The sequence below is a fragment of the Antedon mediterranea genome, chromosome 4 (genome assembly GCF_964355755.1).
Source record: "Antedon mediterranea chromosome 4, ecAntMedi1.1, whole genome shotgun sequence".
In the NCBI taxonomy this organism is placed as follows: domain Eukaryota; kingdom Metazoa; phylum Echinodermata; class Crinoidea; order Comatulida; family Antedonidae; genus Antedon; species Antedon mediterranea.
The window spans coordinates 28,389,439-28,415,472 of record NC_092673.1 but is presented as its reverse complement, the minus strand read 5'-3'; the positions used below and the strand labels follow the sequence as shown (position 1 = coordinate 28,415,472).

General features: G+C 34.2%; 3 protein-coding genes across 4 annotated transcripts; 1 reads left to right on the top strand and 2 right to left on the bottom strand.

Annotated features, from left to right (window-relative positions):
* The first annotated feature begins 145 nt into the window (after positions 1 to 145).
* Positions 146 to 6,363, top strand: LOC140047155 (uncharacterized). The gene is made up of 7 exons (XM_072092001.1): positions 146 to 225; positions 828 to 1,294; positions 1,939 to 2,129; positions 2,390 to 2,522; positions 2,929 to 3,086; positions 4,135 to 4,438; positions 4,931 to 6,363. Exons 2-7 carry the CDS (start codon positions 932 to 934, stop codon positions 6,236 to 6,238), a joined length of 2,457 nt encoding a protein of 818 aa, XP_071948102.1. The 5' UTR covers positions 146 to 225; positions 828 to 931; the 3' UTR covers positions 6,239 to 6,363.
* Positions 6,364 to 6,391: 28 nt separating this feature from the next.
* Positions 6,392 to 8,727, bottom strand: LOC140047157 (small ribosomal subunit protein uS2m-like). The gene is made up of 3 exons (XM_072092002.1): positions 8,647 to 8,727; positions 8,256 to 8,387; positions 6,392 to 8,149 (listed from the first exon to the last, which is right to left on the bottom strand). The coding sequence occupies exons 1-3, from the start codon at positions 8,687 to 8,689 to the stop codon at positions 7,479 to 7,481; spliced, it is 846 nt and encodes a 281-aa protein (XP_071948103.1). The 5' UTR covers positions 8,690 to 8,727; the 3' UTR covers positions 6,392 to 7,478.
* Positions 8,728 to 10,375: 1,648 nt separating this feature from the next.
* Positions 10,376 to 25,420, bottom strand: LOC140047154 (flotillin-1-like). Of its 2 annotated transcripts, none has more exons than XM_072092000.1 (11): positions 25,262 to 25,420; positions 21,427 to 21,593; positions 20,737 to 20,880; positions 19,029 to 19,148; positions 18,353 to 18,448; positions 17,840 to 17,992; positions 14,171 to 14,352; positions 13,557 to 13,602; positions 12,508 to 12,645; positions 12,045 to 12,209; positions 10,376 to 11,891 (listed from the first exon to the last, which is right to left on the bottom strand). In XM_072092000.1, the coding sequence occupies exons 1-11, from the start codon at positions 25,305 to 25,307 to the stop codon at positions 11,868 to 11,870; spliced, it is 1,281 nt and encodes a 426-aa protein (XP_071948101.1). In that variant the 5' UTR covers positions 25,308 to 25,420; the 3' UTR covers positions 10,376 to 11,867. The 2 variants fall into 2 exon arrangements, with proteins under 2 accessions (XP_071948101.1, XP_071948100.1); XM_072091999.1 differs by lacking the exon at positions 25,262 to 25,420 and adding an exon at positions 23,584 to 23,693.
* Positions 25,421 to 26,034: the final 614 nt, after the last annotated feature.

The window sequence follows — 26,034 nt, the reverse complement described above, 5'->3', positions numbered from 1 at the left end:
TATTGAAGTACTGATCATATTCTTTTCCCGCCATTATCCAGGTACCAAAAAAAAGTAATGAAGACGCAATCTAAAATCCTGTATGACGTAGTGTCTAGTCTATGTTATTGTTTTGATGTTACTAGGGAAACAGTCATTCAACCAACCGAGACGTGGCAACAAAGAAGGAAGCAGAGATTTTGAGATTGTTGATCGAACTTTAATTGATGAATAATATTGAAAAAAGCAAGTAAATGAATGTTTATTTATATGTAATAAGCAAATAAGAAGCATTATATTGCAGGCTGACTGAGCAGCTTAGCTAGTGTGGTTAGTACTTTAGTAGGCCTAGCTAGAGTAGAGTATACTAATTTCTATACTCTACTCTCTATAGTTTAGTTAGTAGACGACGTCCTCCTATCAATCATTATATTATAATATCAAGTTGTACTAAAGAGTAAGCATGGAGTATTCTTTACTCCATGTACTAAGTAATTAAGTCGGCTAGTAATAGTATTAGTAAGGCCTAGCCTAGTCTAAAGGTACGTAGGAGGAGAAAGAGAGAGAGAGAGTAGACTCGGGAGTAGACTTCATAATGCACGACTGGGCCTACCCTACTAGCTAGGCCTCTCTAGCCTAGCTAGCATGATGGGATAGGTTTGTCCCGTTTATGTATGCCTATTTCTGCTAGGCCTAGGTCTACATCTGAGGAAGCTATAGTAGTATAAGTAGTTTTGTCATACAATTAATTAGTCACTGCAATAATATGCATGCACTAACAAATTAAGTTTATTAAATCATCATTTATGATTTATTAATAATAATTAATATTTCATATAATATTGCAGGTTAGCTTTTATCATGAAAGATGACAAGAATAATAAATTGAGATTTAATGATTTTGAACTGGTCTGATGTGACAATGTTTTTGTAAAAACGCAAAATACAAAAAATGTTGTCACTTCCCGATAGACATCTGATTTCATCCTGGGTGTTTGAGCAGCAGAAACCACTTCGACTTAGTGCGTTATTGAAGAAGGAACGAAATGAAGGATTCCTGCGCCAAGCCGAAGCCGAGGGTTACATTGTCTCACCAAACCGGCAGTATCTAGAGAGCAGGTACTGTCCAGTGAAGGGCGATAGTCTTGCCAATGTCCAAGTGATCAAATTGGTAGGGGTACACCTACGAGATGTGGGTCAGATTCACCTTTGTGAGAGGCTTACAATTTGCAGTCTGGCAAATAATTACATCACATCAATTGATTGCCTCGCTTACTGCAAAGCTCTCGTTAAACTTGATGTGCATAGCAACCAGGTAAATAACTGTTTTTTGTGATTGTGATAACGTTAGTTAAGTTATGATGATAAAGATGAAGATAAGATTACTTTAGTTGAAATAATGGTGCTTGTTTCATACAAAGTTAAAACATTAACAAAAAAACAAGTATCAAAACAATTCTATCCTAAAAGTTATCAACATCAATATCAAGAAAAAAGTCAAATCATCGACAAAATAGAAAAATAAATTACCTACAATAATAATAGTTCATTCTTATTTAAGCAAGCTCTCAATGCACTGTACATAAAATAGACGAGAATTGAAATTAATGAAACCTTGTTTTAAAAGGGAAAGACTTCAACTGAGTCTTGAAAGGGTTTAGAGTAGTAAGCTGTCTGATTGAAATGATGAAATGATAGTTACATGTGATAATAGTAATTGTGAATGTCATCTCAGGTAATAAATGACAAATAGATGCCAAAATGACTACCAATTACTGCTTTATCTATGTTCACTTTAATATCTTTTTTCTATTTTGTATATATTCATTCATTATTATCTAAATAAATATTATCTGAATCTGAATCTTATCTGAATAAATTGATTGATAAAATGATGACATTAACAATATCGTAACTGCTAATTCTTCTGAAAATCACAATATGCATTTTTTCCTGCAGATAACAACATTGCCAAAACCAGATTTCTGGCACTCACTCTCCTCACTAAAGGTTCTATACCTACATAATAACAGCATTAGCAGACTGGACTGCGTACATAATATTGGGGCTGCTCAAAAGTTAGAGTTGCTTACGTTGTATGATACGCCAATCAGTCTTAAGAAAAGTTATCGACATCATGTTGTCAACAGGTAATGAATATTCATGATTATTTATGTTTTATAACAATTTGAATAATTGTTTATAATTTTATGTGTGCAACAAATTTCACTTCTCAACACATTCAGGTGTGCTGTAGGTGTGATGTATGATACCAAATTTAAGTGCACTGTAAATATTGTTTCTCCACAATACAAGGCTTGTTTAAAATATAAACATATGAATTATTTTTTAATTTTAAATCATTATCATTTTTTTGATAAATATTTTTGTATATATACTTGTTTTGTAGTATTTGGAGTCTTCGTGCTTTAGATTATCATGTGATATCAGATGAAGAAATAATTGAAGATGCAATTTTTGGAGGGAACTTTCAGACAATGCATGTAAACTTTAAGTACAACCCAATGCTACCACTTCCAACGGTAAGTCTCTGTCTACACTGACAAAAAATGTGATGTGCCTATATATGGACATGATGATGTCATAGCACTACATATTTGGGTACATCACACGTTTTTGTCAAACTAGTTTGATAGTGTAGTCAGAGCACCTAACTCTCATTCAAATTTCATGTAAATGATTATCTGGACTGTCAATCCACATGGCAAACTGTAATATTGTATTAATATGTATCACATGTGACCCCTTCACTATGTATGGTCTATGATACAGGTATCACATGTGACACAAAATGATACTAGACAAATTATTGATGGACGACGATATACCTCCACTGTACGAATAATACAGATAATCGACAATAAATATTACAATATACTGTATATGGGAAAGAAATCAGACCTTAAATCATTCCTGAATATCTTTTAGGAGCCAACACTTACAGATGAACTCAATAATATTAAACAAGTGTTGAGACACGTGTCCTTGATTCAGGCCAAGTATAGCCCTGTCCTCATCATTCAGAAGTTTATTCGTGGAATCATTGCAAGACGCAGTTTCAAAAAAGTGTCTGACAACCGTGTATGGTAAGAAATTGTTTCATTTTCACTTCTTCCACATAGCTTTTCTCATAAGAATTCATTTTGAATAAAAATTCATTTTAAACGAAAATTCATTTTTGAAAGTTTGAAAGTTAAAGACCCCTTCCCTGCAATTTTGGACGTTTTTTGGAAAATAATACATATATATCACTTTAAAAACATTAAACCATGTCATTCCTTGTCTTAAATGTACGTTTTATGGTAAATTATGATGAAAAGTGAGAAACAATGCACTACCTAAGTAGCTCGCGGCGATCGACCTCTCGTGGACGGTCTTAGGCCTAGCCTAGCTAGGCTTAGTTTTGTAGGCCTAGCTGGTAAACATCGGTAACGTACGAACATCGTACGCTAGCTATATACCTAGCCTGACGTTGTATAGTTGCTGCATTAATTGTCTTTCTATTTTTGCCAGACTCCGTTGATACAAATTGGGGAAAACCCGGTATTTTCGCTGAAAAGTTAGGAGTCTTCCATTTGTTTTGGCCTCACGATCGATCAAAAAGTGGGCGAATTACAGGGGGAAAACAAAAATATCAATCCGCGCGCAATGCATTTTGGGATTTATAGCGGGCCGCTATAATTATTAGAATCGACTTATTTTTCACATTTTTAACCGTTTAAAGACGAAAAAAGTTATCGCAATAGGACCATATAGTATTATTTTTACATTAAATATAGTTTGTAATCTTAAATTACATCTCAAAAACGTAGGGAAGGGGGCTTTAAGCCCATCACAAAATGAAGGCCATCTTTAAAAAATGCCTATTTAAAAAAGTCATTCTGCACACCTTCAGAAACATAAGCCTGCACAGAATGACTGTTGGATTCAATAACTTGAATGTTGTTGCTTGCCATGTTATGAAAAACACTATGTTATTGTTAAAGCTCTGTCTACACTATCAAACTAGTTTGACAAAAAAAGTGTGATGTAGTGATATGCCCACATTGTAGTGATATGATATCATCACATTTTTTTGTCACATAAAGTTTAAAGGAAATTTACATTTGCATTGTTATATTTTTCTGTCAATAGGGGCGCCGTTTGTATTCAGCGATGCTGGAGAAAATACAAAGGCCTCAAATGGGTGGCACCTCCGATAAGGATCACCTCACCAACAAAACAGAGACCCACCAGCACCAGTAAACCTCCAAGTAGAGAGATTGAGGTGACAGTGCCAACCAATCCTCCTTCAGAGGCCACTGCACCTGAAAGTCTTGGTATTGATTATGACACGTATCTGGTGAACAGAAGACCAGGTTCAATTGATTCAACATTGATTCCTTCTGGTGATGATTCATCAGTGAGCCACAGAGATGGAGAAGTCATTCAACAAGAGGTTTGCTATGTTGTTAATGTTATTGTTCAAAATATCAGTTTAACTTCTTCGCCTTTTCAATTCAAACCTCTCCTGAAACTCACCTATTTCAATAGTTATTTTTTTAATGTTGTGATGTGAGACTAAAAGAGCGCTTTGTAAATGTTTGATATTATTATTATTATTAAAATGCATACAATCATTAAATCCATCATTATCCCTCCACAACCACCCTAGGTTCATTGTGGGGTTTTTAACAATTTAGTTTTGGTTTTTTGACTCTCTTTTTGTTTTGTTGCATGAAACAAAGAAGAGAAAATAAATGTTTTAACAATTTCTGGACCCTTTGTCTACTCTATAATACTGACTGATCCTTTTATTTTGTTACATAAAAATAAGAGGAGGAGAAATAAACCTATTACTGTAAATGAATAGTCAATAGTTATTTTTAATTTACCAATTTTCTGGACCCTCTAAAATAATACTGACTGATTTTGTTTCTCTTTCTTTCAGTTGAATGTTCAGGCAACAGTATCTCCTACTCACAGAAAAAGGAAAAACATACTAATTGACCTCACAAAACTTCAAGAAAACTCACAGTTCACATTAGACAACCCGCTTGACGGGATTGTCATGGAAACAAACGTACCAGATGAGACCCAAATTGAGATATTATCAAAATTAACACTTGCCACCGATGCAACCATGATACCTCGCAAGTTGGAGAAAAACAAAGACACTAAACGAAAGGTGTTTAAAACCGTTAAACAGATGCTTGGGCCATTATCAGATACTGATCTACTACGAGATCGGCAGTTATCGCCCATATTTTCCGACAATGAAGAAGATGAAGAACCACGTATAAAATTCCGGTTATCGGGAATGAAATCAGCAATAGTAGATGTTGACAAATATCAAGAGCTTTTGGAGTCAAGAAGAGAAGCTGGCAGAGATGTACGCGAAGCTAACAAAACGTTTATAGAAAATAAATGCACAACACCGAAAAAGAAATTGCGAAGAAAACCAATGACAGCTGATCAAAGGTTGTTTGCGCGTGTACAAGGTACGATGGGGATGTCGTGTTTGCGTGCTGTTCAGCAAGCCTACAAAGATAGAACTCGTATGGAAAAAGCCAATGCACGAATGGACTATGTGATAGGTTTGAGAGAACAGCGAGAGGAAGGTAAACTTCGCGCTAAAACAATTCTTGAAGAAAAAAGGCAGCAAGCAATTCAAAAGAATGATAAAGACCAAGCAGATATGGCTAAGCAAAGAGAACAACAGCTTTTACAAGAGAAAAAAGCGTTGAAGAAAAGAAAAGCTGTCTTGACACGTTCACAAAGTTTTACGCATAAATTAAAATCTGATAGGATGTTTTTAGTTGAGTTCAATGGACAACATACATCAATTTCAAATGCATTGTTGCAACATGACAAGACAGCCAAGAGGGAAGAAGATCTACAAAATGTACAAGACTTTACTGAAGCCGAAAAAGAACGGCATCGCCATCAATCCGAGTTAGTCCTGCGATACCTTGAGCATCGTAAACTTATGCGACAAGCGCAGGTTGTGGTTGAGAAGGCAACGTTGGACACGAAGATGCTGCAAGCAGCCAATGAGAGGCTTGCAGAAGCACGGAATAAGGTTACATACCAGAATCAAAGAAAGAAGAATGTTCAGACCTTTTATCCACTGCCAAAGACGGCAACAGATCCAGTCTTACCACCAGTAAGACAAGAAGGTAAACCAGATAGATGGAATACAGTCATTGATATGTTTGACGGACATGTGGGAACCCATCCTACCACAGTACACAGTTGAAATACGTGTGTGAACTCATGCTAACACAGTACAGTTAAAATATGTGTGATCTCATCCTATATTACATTAAGTCTTCAAATATTTTATTTCATATTTATTTACAGCTGCATGTTGTTTGTATAAGCTCAATAAAAGTATAATAAAAATACAGTATTCACTTGTAGTATAGAAAAGGAATTTTAATATGAAAAATGTTGAACAACACATTTAGTTTTAATTGGTGATCATGTTGAGCATTCAATGTCTTTTTAACAATGTTTTATAATGTAGTTTTAATAGCTACATACAATTGGTGATCATGGTAAGAACATTCAAATATTAACATTAATGTCTCTTGAACATGTTTTATAATGTACATTATTATAACATTTTACCTTGGAGGTGCTACTGAAAAAATAAAAAAAGCAATACAGTAATTATTAATATTTGTCTATTTTTAATATCAACTTCGAATCACAATATTTCTCCATTCAGCTCCATAATGTAATTGTCTTAATTTGACAGATATCAGAAGGTCTACTGAATGTTTTCAGATAAAATAAAAACAAGGGTAACTCCGGATAAAGAGGGAAAACGCAGATTAAGTAAAAAATTTAAGAATATGGAGAGCTTCACAAATTTGTGTGTCATACTTTCGCAGGGATGGTGGGTGAATGTCATGCTTTCGCAGGGACAACAGAAAGGGTTCCATATTTTTGACTTCTCATTTTTATATATTTCTTTTTGCCTCTTATTTGTAGATTTACCCTTCTTTTATTTTACAGGTCTTTATTGTTAATATTCTTATTAAGATTTTTCTATTGTTATTTAAACAATATAGTTTTTTATATAAATAACAAATAATCTTGATTTCATAATATAAACCAAATCACTAATAAATTAATGAAATTGCTGCTCTTTTTTAATATTACCAATATAATTAACAATATACCAGCTGGAAGAACATTTTGTAATCACCTGTTTACTTTAATCAAATTAACAATCTTTTTATTTGAAATATAATATTGTTTCTAATTTTATTTGAATAACCATCCACAAAATAATATAAACATTTTATGAATTTTTTTACAATTCTATTTGTATTCTACTTTTTTTAATTAGTTTATCAGAGACTTTCGTTGTCAACGTTTTCTATTCGAATGACTTTCTGTTAAGCACAAATTTACAATTCGAATACAAAAAGTACTCAACAAATCTTTACGTTGACAAGGAAAGTTCTTAATCGAATACGACAAATGATTCACTCTCCAATGGTCTTTTCCATTTCTGTTCGCTTTGCTTTGCCTTTTAGAATTGCTAACTTAAATAACTTGCAATAAAGCTTAATAGCAGAGGGAGAATCGTCATTTCCTGGAACAGGATACGTGATAAGATTCGGGTTACAATTTGTGTCCACGATGCCAATCGTCGGGATGTTCATCTTCGCAGCATCCTTCACTGCAAGATGTTGATTCAAAACGTCGTTTAACATGTTTGTAAATATTAATAAATCTGGAAGACGCGTACCAGGTCCGATTTGAACTTGTGCATTTGTGAAACACCCTCCCTGCCATTTTCTTGTCTGGGCAAACTCTCCGCATTCTTTTGCTGTTTTTTCTGTAAGATTAACGTGTTGTGGTGTGCGGTTCACAAACAAAATGATTCCTTTACGGTACGCAATATGTGCTGCGAAATTAAGTGCAAGCTGTAGACGAGGAACTGTTTTCTCTAAGTCAATAATGCACTGTTCACGTCGAATGCCAAACAGGTAGGGCTTCATGTTTAGGTCTAGCAATCCCTCTTTATGTCCTAAATGGACGTTTGCATCAAATAATGTTTCAAGATTGAACAGTTTTTTAACGCCAAAGAAATCATTGAAATCCAGAGGGTTTATTACTTTTGTCTCAACACGGGGCTGCGTAACGCATTCTTCTGTGAAAAAATGTCAAACTGTGAAATTTATAAACTAAAACAAAAAGTTAATATTAAATGATTAATTAAGTAAAAGAATGATGTTCTATTCTATTCTATTCTATACCTGTTTTCAGCAGTCCTGCTTGTTTTTCTGTTTCTAGGCCTAAATTTTGTTCAGATGTTGTATCTTGACCTTGTGAAATCCATTTCTTCTGACAAATAGTCACACATTTTGCTCTTTGCAAAATTAGACCGCCTGTAATCAAAACAACATTACAATAAAAAATGGACCGAATCATCCTAGGCTTAATCGATCCTCGGGCCGAATCGTTCTTAATAGCTGTAATCCCAGATTCCTCGCGTCTAAATAGCCTAAGTTAGTTATGACTAGCTAGTGAGATTTTTGTCCCTATCTATTATTAAATTTCTTTTCGAACATGGTTCAGGCTGTTGAACAGCACTGCATTTATAAACATTAATCCTTATCCACATGATTTATAAATAAAATAATTTACCTCTATAAAAACCAAAAACTCGTCCAAATTTTAGAAGCCCCATCTAGAAAATTTTAAAAAATCGATCATGTGTTGTTTTTTTGCAGCGTGCAAAAAATCCGCTCGAGAGTTAACGCACAACACATGCAATGGAAGGACAGCGCCCTCTCTGTAAATGAAAAAACATAACAATGCCAGATCAACAACTTTTCCAGATTTACGGCTGTTCTGTTTTTAGTCGCGTGCAATCGCGACTCTACAGCTCACTATGTCGGTCGGTCGGTAAACACTAACTCAAATTTGCGCACAGAACTGCATCCATGTATATGGCCTTGTTTATTTACTTTTTACACGATTTAAAAATGGACAGAGTGCTATTTTGGAGACGAACATTACACAACATACACACTCTTGTTACATGTACATGATTTTATTAGTTTTTGAAATCTCACACAATTTAATTGATTACAGTAATAACTAATATGATCAGGGAGATGTATATCCAGGCCCGTAGCCAGGGGGGGTTTTTATGGTTCGGGCGAACCCCCCCCCCCCCCCTTTACAGCGAACCCCCATCCCCGACATGCCAAATACCTCACCCTCATCTCCAAAAATCCACCAAATACGTGCCCCACAGTACAAAAAGTTGTTTGTAAATTGAAAAATTCGTAAACTTGTTCGTGAACCTCCTTCTTCTCTGTATGAGCGTCAACTAGTGATACGTGTCTGTAAATTTCTAAAAGCTGCAAATGAATTGCCGATTTTAACCTGAAAAATAAATGTTTGGTCCCTGCATGTAACATGATATTGACGCGTCTCATAGCGAGCTGGCGCACGAACGATTCGTACAAAGGACACCGCCAGACAACTGCGTACCTATAATTGTTTAGATCACTGGCAGTCAGGCAGCATGCATAAAGTATATAGCCTTCCGACGTACATCAGTATTTATGTGTGACTAATGAAGTATAATGTATCATAGAGGATTATAGTGAATATTAATATTTTACACTATAATATCTATGGTATCAAGTACTGTAGTTCACATTATGGCATCCGATTATTTTTTTCTAGACCACCAGCCGATAGGTACTAAAAATGTATCAATATCACCTATTTACATATCTATATTCCTCAACAAATTGCTGTAAATAAATATTATAGATAGAGCTAGCAAATAGCATTTGCCTTCACCCAGTGTGCTTTTTTCGGGGCTGCTCCTAGATATTCGTTCGCATTGAACTTGAACGCAAAACAAAATACGGAGTAAATGATCAAACAATCGGCGGTTCCGCACAGAGCACGCGCATCTAACATACGGCAACAAATAGTTATCGTCATTTAAATTATCGACGTGTTTGAGGAGGAGGAAAAAAATACGATCCTTTTGCTCATTGGTTATATAGCATGCTGCACGAGAGTGTCTTTTCCGGCCATCTAGGGGTGTCATTTAACAAAATTCGCTTCGCATCAGGCTGGGGGAGGGGGAGGGGTTTGACCCAAATATTTAATGTCCGAACCCCCCCTTGACAGATCCTGGCTACGGCCCTGATCTCCCTGCTATGATGTATTTTATTCCAAAATAACATCATTCAAATAATCTTTATTATTTGCAATCTAATTAAACAGAGATTGAATTTTACATAGCATCATCATAACATTAATTAAGGGAATTCAATATTAATTATAGATTGAAAACCACTCATCAATTTATATAAGAGCCAATATCACATATCATTATACTACAGTATTACTAATGTAACTGATAAATAAAATGTAATTAAAATAATTAATAAAATTGAACATACCAATTTTATATAATGAATGTACTGTACTTATAAAATTATACAACATTTATGTTAATTTTTATATAATATGAGTGTTGTCCCATTTCCTGGTTATAGGATAGCCCTAATTTACTAAAATAATGAGATTTTATGATAATGTACATTGAGTTAAAATGATTTGGGATTACTAAAAAATAGAAATATTGGGAAGCTGTAAATTGTTACAAAAAATACACAATTTATCTTTGTACCCACAGGAATATTAATAAAGAATTGCTTGGTGGTTATTTCAACATATACTAGAACCGGTGCACTCTTCCTGGTAAAACCTCTATTAAGGGAGCACATATTTCCCCTCGGTTATTTAAACTCTCTTGAATAAAAAGGGAGGTGTTTTACATTTATATTTTTTAATTAATTAATTAATATCTAGTATATCTCTCTATGCCTGTAAATTTATATCATACTAGGGTACCTTCTACAATAAAGATGATATAGTCTAAATATCAACTATGGTTTTCACAAAAACAATAAATATTGGTTTACAATTCTTAATATTAAAACACCCGTTATCAACCGCAATAATAAATCCAATATACAAGACATTGCAATAAAGATAATCATCAAATTCACATGAAAATGTAATATAAACATATGAAATAACTAAATATTTTTTTTTCATGAATATCGCAAGTAATGTTGGGAACAACTGGTATAAATATTTAATATAATCTTACACCAATTTATAATCTTTATAATATACTGACAGCTTGGATCTGAACAGTATGTACACACACACAATGCAAGTACAAATTGACAAGCAACAGTTGAATGATAACAGAACAAAATGAATCATAATAATTGTATTAGGCTCTGTCTACACTATCAAACTTTTATGTGACAAAAAAATGTGATGTGCACATATATATGTCGTCATATTACTACCATATTTGACATCACACTTTTTTTGTCAAACTAGTTAAATAGTGTAGACAAAGTTGTATACTTTGTTTTATTGTTACCCTTTAATGCATTGACTATGCTAAACGTAAAATTACAATTTATTTTGACAGTTTTTCTCCGGTAGTTTCAGCAGTTATATTTATGTAACATAGAAGATATCATTTGGTTAGCAGCAAACATCAAAGATTTTTTTGTTCAAAACGAATTTCAAAATTGTTTATAAACCAACTTTTATCTAATATCACAGACTCATCAAAGAATAAAGGTGCACATATTACAACAAGTTACAACCGACATTTAGTAATTTTCTTCTTCGTCCACAATGTGCGGCTAGGAACTGCATAAAATACTAATATTTCCATATAAAAATTGTAATATAATACTAAATAATACAAGACTTTATTTACAAACTACATTGTATAAGATTGTTGTCTGGTATAACAGCACAAATCCATTGCAAGATGTCTACCATATACAAGATCATGATGAATGTTAGACTCTCGTTTGAGCGATACTCTGTAAATGAAAAACGTAAATATATTATTACTTTAAAATCATGTTTCAATAATTATCATAATTACTTTTGATTTGTATTTTTAATATATATTTTATTTATTTTTTTAAAAATTCATTTTCACCTAATGGCTACTTATTTGTAAAATACCGTACCTTATGGATATCAACACCAGTCATACTTTGAACAAGTTTTGGTAGACGGTCCATGATGTCCATAACCTCACCGGTCAGTTTGCTGGCACCGACGTCACCCTTACCAGAAGACACCATTGTCACCTTCTTGGCTTGAGCCAGTGGAGCGGCCACTTCAGCAGCAACCTACATAAGTTACACAAATGTTAATTACAGTATTTGTCAAGATGAACACTATTTTATATAACAGAAGGGTAAGTGTTCCTGTTAGAATTAGATACTTGGTTAGGCTTAAGGTTCTTTTACACCTGTTCCGGCACGGTTCCGGTCCGACGCCGGCAAATCCAATCGAATGTCAATGTTTCGTTTTTACGCGGCTATGCATATTTCAATTGGCGCATAACCGCTTGGAGTGTCGTGAAAACAAAACAATGGCGTTCATCTGCATTATGTGTGGAAGTTAGCAGGTATAAAATGTACTTACTCTTGGAAGAGTTTCAAGAACCATGTCAATCATAGCGGCATCTTGATAGTCTTTCCAGGCATCAGCCTTCTTGGCCATCTGTTCAGCTTCTGCTTTTGCCTTCTCTTCAATAGCATATGCCTCTGCCTCTCCACGTACCTGGACAGAAGAATGCAACAAACGAACGTCATAAGCAAATAAAGAAGGATGTAAAATGGAATGATTCAATACTAGACAAACGTGTTGAAAAAAACAATTATAAAGCTCTGTCTACACTATCAAACTAGCTTGACAAAAAAAGGTGATGTGCCCAAATATGGTAGTGATATTTTATTTTTATTAAAAATACATATACATCAATACTCAAAGAGAAAAATAGAGGTACATAGACAATGGTACAATAATGAGAATATAAAGGGCTGATATGCTCAAATATGGCAGTGATATGCTCAAATATGGTAGTGATATGCTCAAATATGGTAGTGATATGCTCAAATATGGCAGTGATATGCTCAAATATGGTAGTGATATGCTCAAATATAGTAGTGATATGCTCAAATATAGTAGTGATATGCTCAAATATGGTAGTGATATGCTCAAATATGGTAGTGATATGCTCAAATATAGTAGTGATATGCTCAAATATGGTAGTGATATGCTCAAATATGGTAGTGATATTTTATTTTATTAAAAATACATATACATCAATACTCAAAGAGAAAAATAGAGGTACATAGACAATGGTACAATAATGAGAAAATAAAGGGCTGATATGCTCAAATATGGTAGTGATATGCTCAAATATGGCAGTGATATGCTCAAATATGGTAGTGATATGCTCAAATATGGTAGTGATATGCTCAAATATGGCAGTGATATGCTCAAATATGGCAGTGATATGCTCAAATATGGTAGTGATATGCTCAAATATAGTATTGATATGACATCATCATCCATATGGGCGTATCACATTCTTTTGTCACATAACGTTTGATAGTGTACACAGAGCTTTACAATCCATTATCACTGCTTGTATTATGCTCTTTTAATTCTTAATATTAGTTACTTACTCTGACAGCTTCAGAGGAAGCTTCTGCTTCCAGAATAATTTTCTTCCTAAAATAATTATAAAATATTAAGTCAGATACTACTTGTGCGAACACTGTGTCAATATTCTATTACTGTATAGATACTTGCCTGTTTAAATTTAGCAACATTATATAGTTGGGAAACAGGGGATGGGCAGAATAAATTTCCTAGAAGTGCTAGTTTGTAGTGGGTTCCCTATCACAAGCCCTTGGGGTTTCATGGAGATCCATTTCTCTTCTTTAAATTTGTTACACCTTTTTGCTGCGTGTATTGTTTTGATGAGATGAATAAAATTGATTTGATTAGAAAGATAATTAAGTCAATAATATTTGTACACTATGCAAGAGCATTTGCCTCATCACATTGGGAACCAGGAGGGAAATCGCGGATGAACAGGAATAAATTTCTTAATCTCTGTCTACACTATCAAACTTTATGTGACAAAAAAATGTGATATGCACATATATGGATATGATGATGTCCAATCACTACCATATTTAAGCGTATCACCACCATATTTGGGCACATCACAATTTTTTTGTCAAAATAGTTTGATAGTGTAGACAGAGCTTTACACGTCATTTTAAAAACGTACTTGTTAGCAGCAGCAATGGTTTCCAGTCTGTATTTCTCAGCTTCCGCTGGTTGCTTCACTTGAGCGTTCAACTCTTTCTCGCGTCTCTGAATCTCCTGTTCTTGTACTTGAATCTGCTGAGCTCTTTCCACTACCTTGATTTGCATTTGTTCTTCCTTGATGGCCTGCTTTGTCTTGGCAGCCTGTATGGGATTAAAATCATGGATTAAGAAGATTATCAGAAGATTTGCATTTGTTCTTCCTTGATGGCCTGCTTTATCTTAGCAGCCTATATGGGATTGAAATCATGGATTAAGAAGATTATCAGAAGATTTGTATTTGTTCTTCCTTGATGGCCTGCTTTATCTTAGCAGCCTCCTATATGGGATTGAAATCATTTTTGAGCATGTCAAAAATTCCCACGGGCGCGCAATTTTTTACGCACGCGGTGCGCACGTAGCGTTAAAAACATATTTTTTTCTCTTGAATTATATTTTTCAAGCCTTTCCTAGTAATTTTGAAAACAATTTAGACCTTTTCCAATTTCAATAAACATTTCATGCGCGTTTTTTATGAAAAAGCTTAAAAAATCGTCAAAATTTTGTCTTTTTTTAAACAGTCATAGTTTCTAAAGTAAACCGTGAACCGTTTATTTTTATTACAAAATCTAGAAGTTGATGAGTTGTAGATAACGGATCATGCATCGATAAGGCTAAAAAAAACATTGTGACGTCATCGTATAGCCACACGAATGTAAAATATAGGATTTTTGTCTCTTTCGTTATTGCTCATCACATTCAATGGAGCGCATCACGCTTATCTATATTCCTTTTTTTACATTTATATGTGACCCGATCTGGCAAAACCCTACTTTTGTCGGAAATATTCATTTTGTATTTTTTTATATATTTGGATTATTTGAATCATAAGCTTTGCAATGGTGTTTATTTCATAAAAATTGAGTAAATATTTAAAAAGTTATTATATTTTAAAAACTTACAAATCATTCAATTAGTTTACGAGAAAATCGCGTTTGAAGTTTGCAATGAAATTCTTTTTGATACGCGCTGAAAACTCACTCCGTAGCAACGCGCTATTTTGGTCTAAGGCACAATGACGTCATACCAGGAAGTGTGTGCGATATAGCAGCAGCGTGGACACTATGGTCAATTTATTCTTTACTTACTTGTTTACTTTACTTGTTTCCCGTACACTTTCGTCTACGGGATCGAGGCAAAGCACTCAGTGCTTAAAAGCCCCTCTTAGCAATAAAATCATATTCTATATAGGGTGAAAACTTCAGCGGGTGGTTAGACCATGCGACGTTAAGTTTTGCTTTGAACAAGTTCACCGTAGCACATGAAACTACATCCGTAGGCAGAGCATTCCATAAGAGAATAACTCTCCTGGAGAACGTGTCCCTCCTAATATTAAGACGAGAGCTTTTAAACTTGAGTTTATATGGGTGTCCACGGGTCCATGATTTCACTGATTTCAGACGCCGTTTTAACCTATTTAGTCACTCGAATTAACTAATTTGCACTATTGAAAAGCAGCATTATAACTACCAAGCTAATGTTAACTGGTTTCGGAAGTGTTTACGATATCAACGGCAAAAAACCAAGCAGGCCTAGGCCTAGGCGCGCCTATTCAGATTTTCGCCGTCATCGCCTGTATTAAGACCTACTGATGATGGGTGTTCATCAGGCCGTGTATGGCAGCGGTGCATCGACACGGGGGCTAGCGTTAGTCTAGACAAGTTAGGCGCCTTGCAGAGTCACAGCTAATTGCAAGCTAACATTACACTGTATTGACGATTACATTTGTTTTTTTTTATAACGTGGAAGATTCGCTGTGATGTTTGGGCTTGAATCCAATGATTTAAAAAAACATTTAATATGAAAGGAATGGACAATAAATTAAATAAATAATTAAGAGCCGATTGGATATATAAAATGTATAAATAAAACTATTGACAATAATATAAAGCTAGGCCCAGTAGTAGTAGGCCTACAACCATAATAAAATTAGGCCTAGGGCCTACTAGCCCAAAAAAATATAGAAAATACAATTGAATTTATGACGTGAATTGTTTTTGACTTGTCTATTTTACTATGGAATAAACAAATACACACTACAGCTATTGCAGAACACTTTACTTTGAATATTAAAATCGTTTTTATTCCAATTTACGACATGCTGTGTGTACAATAAAAATAACCTCACAAAAATGTAAACAACTTTTTATTTCCGCGCGTAGAGCGTATAACATCTAGCGCGTTGACCAATAACGTTTGTTATTGCGATGATGCGCCATAGCAACACACGCAGTTCGCTGTTCCAGAAACTTCGAAGAACCGAATTTTCTGAAATGATGTCATAGTAAATCAAAGTTTTCATTGGTTCCTTCTTTAAACTCCGCCCTAAAACTTCCATATTTGGAATGTCAAATGGATGAGCTTTATTTTGATGTGTGACCTTTCAACATTGTGCAGCGAACTGGCGATCAAAATGTCTTAAAACTCGGCAACTTTCAACTGAATTTACGCAAAATTTTAGCGTAGATCGTGAATAAATTGTTAGGCTTGAGGAAAATACATGTTTTTAAAACTCTCTTTTTTCATAATTTTAGTTAAATTTCGGGAGTTTAAATCAGGTAGACGTATTCTTAGATAGTGAAATATTTCGAAAATGCAAAAACATGTAATCTGCCAGGGTAGTCGATTTGGACGTATTTTGACTGATTACGTGAATTTTGAATTGCCGACAAAGAGAGGGTTTTGCCAGATCGGGTCACATATATTGTGTAGGTCAATCAACTTTCTTTAGCATGAGATAAAAATATTTTAATTTTTATGACGTCATCATGCCTAAAAATTTCAATTACGTGGGTCATTAATTTCATCTTTACAGTAAATTTTATTCTGTAATAGCTCGTAAGAATAAAATGTGATAATCACGATTAAAACGTTTTCTGGAAGCTATTGGATTGTAGATACGAATTCATGTAAACATTTTGCCAATCGGATGTTGTGACGTCATCATATGGCCAGTTGAATAAAAAAAGTTGTATTTTCATATTTTGCGTAATAGTTCATCACATTTAAAAGGGTGCGCATCTATATTTTACGTATTCAAATTTCTTCTACACGTTAATATGTTGTTCCTAAGATAATTTCCTTCTGAAATTGCTATCTAAGTGTTTCATTTTGATACCGTCGCCATGTTAAAAATTGGAATAAATGTCGGGTCCCGTAATTTCACCTATTCTACACTGTATGTAATATGTATACAGATTATACTGTAGTGTTTGCATGTATATACTATATGACACAAAATTGACAGAATTCAGCACTAACAGCATATCATATTCTTCAGTTCTTGTCATAATGCCATAATCTTTATCTGTGTGCAATATTCCAACGTATGACGTGCACGTGGCGTTTGTCGTGGTGCGGATAACTAACTCGTCAAAGTGACGAGTTTCATGTCTAGTTATTAATTCCGACTGCTAAAGCCTAACTCAGGATCATACGATGGTGACCTCTCGTCGGGTCGCGACTCGTCATGGCTGTCTGAGCTGACTCATTTCCTGATGTGGTGGTTTTGGGTTGTTTATCTGACGGTAATACTGCTCATACTGTATTTTTACTGATGTCTGTTGGTTCTATAAAGCAATCAATAACTTACCTGCAATTCATAGGCCATCTCAGATTCTGCCTTCTTTGTTTGTACTTCCATGTCATAGGCTGCTTTCTTCAGTTCAAAGTCACGTTTAGCCTTGGCAATCTCTGCATCGTTCAAGTATCTGGCTGCCATTCTTTCTTCATCGGCTCTTGCTTCCTGCAATTAAAGGAAAGCAATTGAATATTTGTACTCATAACAATGAATAAAATGAACTCAGGGATGTTGTTATGCAAGACCCACTCTAAAAACTCTTTAGAAAACTTGTTAATTAAAAATTTGTATTTGGCTGCTAAAAAATTAACTCGAATGAATGAGGATAGTAAAAATAGAACATTTCATCTGAAAATATTTGTACCATTGCACTCATAACAATTCATTATTTGTATACTGTACTAATAAACTGCACTGACACATGATCCAAGAAAATTTAATGTAAACGTTTGATTTGTTCTAAAATAAATATTCAAACCTAATAACATTTAAAAAAAAAGGTTTTCTAAATTAACAAATTTTTACCTTAATTCCAGAATCTCGCTTGGCTTCAGCCTCACCAATGCGAGCGTCCTTCTTTACTTGAGCTGTTCGAGTCATACCAAGCGCTCTTAAATAACCCTAAAAGAATCAAAATTTAATATTTTTAATTATGTAAAAAAACCATTTAGTTATGATCTTTCCTGCCTACCACTCACTCACTAACATGAGTGGCTGAGCGGTTAAGACAGTCGAACCTTAATTCAAAGACATAATATGATTGTGCATGTAGTTGTATATGTGTTAGGGGAGAAGCAGTAGGGTTGTGTGGTGCAATGTGTTGGACGTTAGACTACTGATCGTGAGATCAAATCCAACTCTGCCGTGTTGAGTGTATCCTTAGGCAAGATACTTTACTTACGTTTGCCTCTCTCCACCCAGGTGAATAAATGGGTACCTGGTTAGATCAAGACACAACTTTGCGCTGATTACTAGCTGCATAATGGGAGTATGCTTCCATACGTGTTTGATGCAAAAATGACCGGGGTAATAATGTTCACAACATTAGGCGCTATATAAATCCAGGATATTATTATTATTATTAATCATGTGGTTGAAAAAACCTCCCTAAAAAGCCATTATGAGTAAGAATGACACTATACAATTATTTCATCTCCAAAAAAAGATTGTGTATTTAAGAAAACAAAAGCATTAGACTTACATGAGAGTCTCTGACATCTTTCAATGTATAGCTGACGACAGAAACTCCCATGTTTACCAAATCCGATGAGGCAACTTCAAACACATTCTTTGAGAACTTCTTGCGATCTTTGTAAATCTCCTACAAAAACACAAACAGTCATTTTTTAAATATAAAAATCACATTCAACAGTGTGAAGCTTGTCACGTACAGAATAAACCCTTCATGGATAGTCAATTAACATTAAATACATAGTTACATTCACAACATCAATCTGGTTTAATGTAAAATTACTAGTGTGCATACATCATAACCTGATGTATCACAAATCATATAAAGCATAGAGATATTATAGTGAACTATAATATCTCTATGTATAAAGTGAGTATCAGATGTGGAAATTACATAAATCAACTCCAGTGTTAATTTCAAACATACTAATAAAAGCAGCCATTCCTTTGGTAAACACAAAGCAATATATACAGATTATTTTCATGTACTGTATAATAATTAATATACAGTAATAAGGTTTTTACTATTGTCTATGAACCAATTTAAATCCTGAATTTAAATGTTGAGCCAGTAATCTCTTATAAATATCACATCCTTGTTAGTGCTTCCAAATAGGAAATAATAGAGTATTAGGTTGTAGGAACAGTGCTACTAAGTTATTGAATAATTCAACCAAGAAAACACTACTATTATTAATAAAAAATGATGTATATTTTAATAGTACTAAATAATTGAGCACAAATAGATTTAATATAATATCATAGAGTTTTTAAAACATTCATTTTATTATTATATATATTCTGTGGTACTGTACTGTCTACACAATCAAACTAGTTTGACAAAAAAGTGTGATGTTCCTAAATAGGGTGGTGATATGCCCAAATATGGTAGTGATATGATATCATCATGTTCATATATGGGCACATCACATTTTGTTTTCATAAAAGTTTGATAGTGTAGATAGAGCTTAACGATGTTAAGTGTGACTTTGAGTAAATGTGATGCAAGCTTCTGATTACATTAACATAAGCTACATGGCTTCAACTCTTTGAATAAAACATTACTGAATCAAATATCAATGTAGACAAGCTCACTGATGCGAAAAGACACAATTTTAATTAGTAGACAAATGCTTAGCTAGTTGTGTTTTCAGTTTTGGTTTTCATAATTGTTTAACACAATAAGAACATCATAAGGATTGGAGTTTTGTTCAAATGTGATAATTTAACCAAACAAATATGAATTCAACATTTATGTACTGCAGCTACAAAAAGCACGATTTAAGAAATGGATGTAAGCCGGGGTTGTGGAGGCTAAAGAAAATTAAAAGCGAGTGAGCGGCCAAGCGGTTAAGACAGTGGAAACCTAATTCTGTAGCCATAACATAGACAAGGGTTCGAGCCTCACTCACTCCATGGTTCTGGTGGTAGATAGAGTCTTCTCAAATAGGACCTATAAACCATAAGTCCAGTGTACACATCTGGCTCATGTGCACTTTCGAGACGAGTAGGAGTTACCTCGGTCTACTAGTTCATTAGTCAGCCACAGATCATTAATGGGCCCTCTGGGAGACCACTCTTTGACTGAAAATGTTACCCAGTATAAATGAACAATTTGTAAAAAATAATAAATAAAATATGTTAAAATAAATTTGATGAAAATTACAAATCATATCAATAATTGCTGATTTGAATACTAGAGATTAAACTTGAGGTACCTCAACTGTCATTGTTCCCATGATAGCTCTCTGATGTCCTTCTAATGTCTCCATAGCAACTTGCTCGATTTCATTTTCAGATTTTCCGAGAAATTGTTGGCAGGCTGCTTTCAACATTTCTTGATTTTGTCCTTGAACTTTGACCTTAAATAAATAAAATTTGACATTTGAATGTACTCTAACAAACTAGCATCTATCATTATTTCATACATCGAAGGGAATTTTATTGACAGGCCTCTCTTTATGTGACCTCTGTTTGCATTCTTCAAAATTGATTTTTTTAAAATAAAACATAGAAATTTCTTACAAATTCTAAAAATTAAATTTTAATTCAATTCAAAATATTACTTATTAAGTATTTTAATACTTAAAAGTATCTTTTACCTTGAATTCCTTCCAGTTTTTATATATACTGTATGTTTTGTAGATAGTTTTGTAAATGTGTGTGTACTACTACTATGTAAATTACTTTTCTCTTTGAATTATTTTTAGAACCACTTTGGAGAAAGTGTCATTCAGTAGAAAGAAAGAATAAATAAATAGACATTATTTGCATCATGGATTACTGTGATGAAGTTGACAAATAGATAAAATTATACAAATACATTAATTAAAATATTGCAAAAATGTCAATGTGTTAAAAGTTGAAGTTTACATGATCTTTACTTATTTAAATTACAATCAATTTACCTGAGCAACTCCAGTGACCGAGATAGGTACTCCCAGTCTGGTGTAGACATTATCTGTACTGATGGACAGCGTCATTGTGTTAAGAGACAGTCTCTGCATCTGTTGGATGACTGGCCACACAAATGCACGTCCTCCAACAATCATCTCTGGTGTTGTATGGCAACATCCTAAATTTAAATGTTACCAAATTATTTATACTAAACTTTGTTTTTTTTTTTTGTTATACTAAACTTCGTGAATCACAGGTTCAGAGGTCGCAACTTTCTACACATAGTTGTACTTGGGAACAGGCTGCCACCATCAAGTTACGTTTAAAGACACCTTCCCTACAATTTGTGACGTTTTGTAAAAATAATACATATATATTACTTTAAAAACATTAAACCAGGTCATTCCTGGTCTTAAATGTACGTTTTATGGTAAATTATGATAAAAAGTGAGAAACAATGCACTACCTAGGTAGCTCGCGGTGACTGACCTCTCGTGGACGGTCTTTAGGCCTAGCCTAGCTAGGCTTAGTTTTGTAGCCCTAACTGGTAAACATCGGTAACGTACGAACATCGTACGCTAGCTATATACCTAGCCCGACGTTGTATAGTTGCTACATTAAAGACCCCTTCCCTGCAATTTTGGACGTTTTTTGGAAAATAATACATATATATCACTTTAAAAACATTAAACCATGTCATTCCTTGTCTTAAATGTACGTTTTATGGTAAATTATGATAAAAAGTGAGAAACAATGCACTACCTATGTAGCTCGCGGCGATCGACCTCTCGTGGACGGTCTTAGGCCTAGCCTAGCTAGGCTTAGTTTTGTAGGCCTAGCTGGTAAACATCGGTAACGTACGAACATCGTACGCTAGCTATATACCTAGCCTGACGTTGTATAGTTGCTGCATTAATTGTCTTTCTATTTTTGCCAGACTCCGTTGATACAAATTGGGGAAAACCCGGTATTTTTGCTGAAAAGTTAGGAGTCTTCCATTTGTTTTGGCCTCACGATCGATCGAAAAGTGGGCGAATTACAGGTGAAAAACAAAAATATCAATCCACGCGCAATGCATTTTGGGATTTATAGCGGGCCGCTATAATTATTAGAATCGACTTATTTTTCACATTTTTAACCGTTTAAAGACGAAAAAAGTTATCGCAATAGGACCATATAGTATTATTTTTACATTAAATATAGTTTGTGATCTTAAATTAGATCTAAAAAACGTAGGGAAGGGGGCTTTAATTTTCTTTCTATTTTTGCCAGACTCCGTTGATACAAATTGGGGAAAACCCGGTACTTTCACTGAAAAGTTAGGAGTCTTCCATTTGTTTTGGCCGCACGATCGATCGAAAAGTGGGTGAATTACAGAAGAAAAACAGAAATATCAATCCGCGCGCAATGCATTTTGGGATTTATAGCGGGCCGCTATAATTATTAGGCTAGAATCGACTTATTTTTCACATTTTTAACCATTTAAAGTCGAAAAAAGTTTTCGCAATAGGACCATATAATAGTAGTATTTTTAGATTAAATATAGTTTGTGATCTTAAAATAGATCTAAAAAACGTAGGGAAGGTGTCTTTAATTGTCTTTACAGTATGTAATTAACACTGCAGTACCAATTTTTATTTACAGTTATTTGAAAAAAAATTTCCATCATTATATTATTAAGCCTAGCCTAGCTAGCTAGGCCTATAGATCTAAATTGCATCATTTTTTGTTTCAAGTTAATAATTTTAATAATGGCTAGGCTAGAGGCTAGCTACTAGGCCTAGTAGGCTAGGCCTAGCCTACTACTAGGCATACCTGATGAAATTTTATTTTAATAAGGTTCACTCACTGACAGACCATTTTTTTATTTAATTAATAAATGATATTACTTTATTTAGGCCTACAAGGTACAGATATAATCTACAGAAATTGTACCTGAATGGGGTGGGGTATGTTTTCAGGCCCTTTAGCTAGAGTATGCATAAGGCAACGGGATGGCTATGTCGCCGTACTTGCTTTTTTTGGCTGGGTGGTACATGGTGCGTGTGGCCTAGTCTAGCTAGCTAGGCCTAGGAGTTTGTATAGATTTACCAAATTTACTTAGATAAGATACCGAAATTTATGTTTAAAACAAATCTAATATGTATACACTTATATTAAACATATACCTGATACAACTATTGCCTCATTAGGCCCACAAGCCTCAAAGAAAACCATTTTATTAAGCTTATTTCACACAAACACAACACACACACCCCTCAATCAAAATGGTTCCATCCCCAGTCTCTGATGTATTAATGATGTAAGGCGTCACATTTATAAATATCAACTAGTGTTTGTTTTAATTTCCTAAAATGTTGCCATACTATGAAGATTAAATATACAATTAAATATTATTAATAATAATTACACACTTTAGGAACGCTTTAATTAACCCACATTTGCGACATTTAAATGTGTAAAACAGGGTGCATTGTGGGAGAAAGTAATAATCTACTTTAGTATAGGGTTGATAAAATAGATTGATAGTATATTCCAGGCGGATCCAAGAAATTAAACAGATAATATAATAGACCCATCAATATTTAGAAATTTATTTCTGAAATTACATAAATCCATTTATTAATTTAGAAATTTAAAACAGAAAGGCGATGGACTGTCTTCCTATGATATTAACAATTTTAAAAATCACTGAGGTAAAGAAATGAACCACCCGGGCCAACTTTATTTGCTGGCCTACTATTTGATGCAACTTTTATTTTGTACTACTGTAACAAAAATATTGTGCTTTTTCTGTGCGCATTAGAACTCAACATCGTAACGAATAAGTACGTACTAAAGTTTGGACAGAATCCAAATATCTACGCTTGATTGAGCAGGTAAGTTCATATACTAAAAGTCAATTTCCTATGACTGAACCGAGACGCCATATTTGAAATAGCCTACAACTAATTTTTATAAATCCATACATGATGGAGATTTTTCAAAATTCCTCTGAGATTTAGCAGACTATTTTTAACAAATGGCTGGCTTATATAGCGTTTTGCAATTTGAAGTTTTCTTAATTGTAGTTTTTCGTCTAAATTATGCCAAGCAGAACTGAATTTCTATTTTGAATAACTGTGGTGCGTCAGTTTAATTAAAAATAAGCTAAAATATAATCAAAATAAATGATCTAATTGGTTGATTATAATTATTAAATTAATCACTAATCGGAAGCAATACAAATATATTTCAACATTTAATTTTCATAAAATACTGAATTCCGTGTGAGTCAATGGGCAGCTAGATACATTATTTTTCTGCATGCCATAATAATATATGAAGCCGACGTTTGATTGGCTGTCATTAATGTGTTATGGCTCGAAAGTTTAATATATGATGACCCGCGTGACGTAAATGAGTGTTCAAGTAATACTCGACGTCCATGTTCAAGTTCAGAAGGGAGATAAATATTGTTATATTAAAAATAAAATGATGCAAAAGTACAGACGTAGGCCTTTCACCACCGGCTCTCTTTTTCGGAACCGTTTTTGATCCGTGATTAGCACATTATTATTATTCTATGAATTACAATTGTGGCCTCCGTTTTCAATTCGACGGAAAGGAACAGGGAGGTGCACATTTCAAGCACAAAAGTAAAACAACCCTCCCACACACACACCCCTCAATGTGTTGTCGGTCACACCTCAGTATGTGACACAGGCCTTGAATACGGTAAAAACCAGAATTAAACTATTTCACGTATTCTTGTTCAGCTGCAGCAACGACTAAATCCCAATACATGGCCACACTGGCAATTTCATAGCATTGTATTTTATATACCAAAAAACAAAAACACATTACCTGAAATTACCATGGCTTCGTTTGGTCCACACACTTCGAACCCCATTTTTCAAATAATGTTGAATTTTAGTTATAATTTGATCTCAAACCAACATTTATGTCCGAAACGTTAATGATAATATCCTCCGCACGACGCATGCATACACACCGTGTAGATCTACTCGCGGAAATTGTTATTATAATGCTCAAGGCGATTTATTACAAGCAATTATCATATACGTTTTATCATCGATGCGTTTGATTTGACGCTGAAACTGGCGCGGTCGTTTCAAAATTAACATCATTAATAACGCAACAATTGAACTATCAATTGACTTTAGCCGCCTGAAACAGGCTGCGGGCCGTTCGAAAAAGTGTTGATGTTACTAGGCCTAGCTAAATGTAATTTAGTTCTTTTCAACATGAGCTTTTGATTGGTCAAAAATCACTTGCGTTCAATTTGGCGTTGCCTAGAGGCCGCAACGCCTTAGCCCTGCGCACAAAGTTGACCAATCAAAAGCGACATAGGATGCTCTATCGCGTGGTAATTGGCCAAATTACTTACTCTTACAGTGCGATTACGTCATAGGGCGTTCATTTTTTTTTTATCGACAATTGAAGTTTAACAATTATAAAAATTACAATAACTATTATTATTGTTGAAAAGGATTTACAGTACTTAATTTGATTTAATACAATACGTATAATACCTATGCACACCGATAATAGCGCATGCAATTAATTAGGCCATCGGGTGAAGAAAAAAAAGCCACTAGAAAACACTTTTCGCTCCA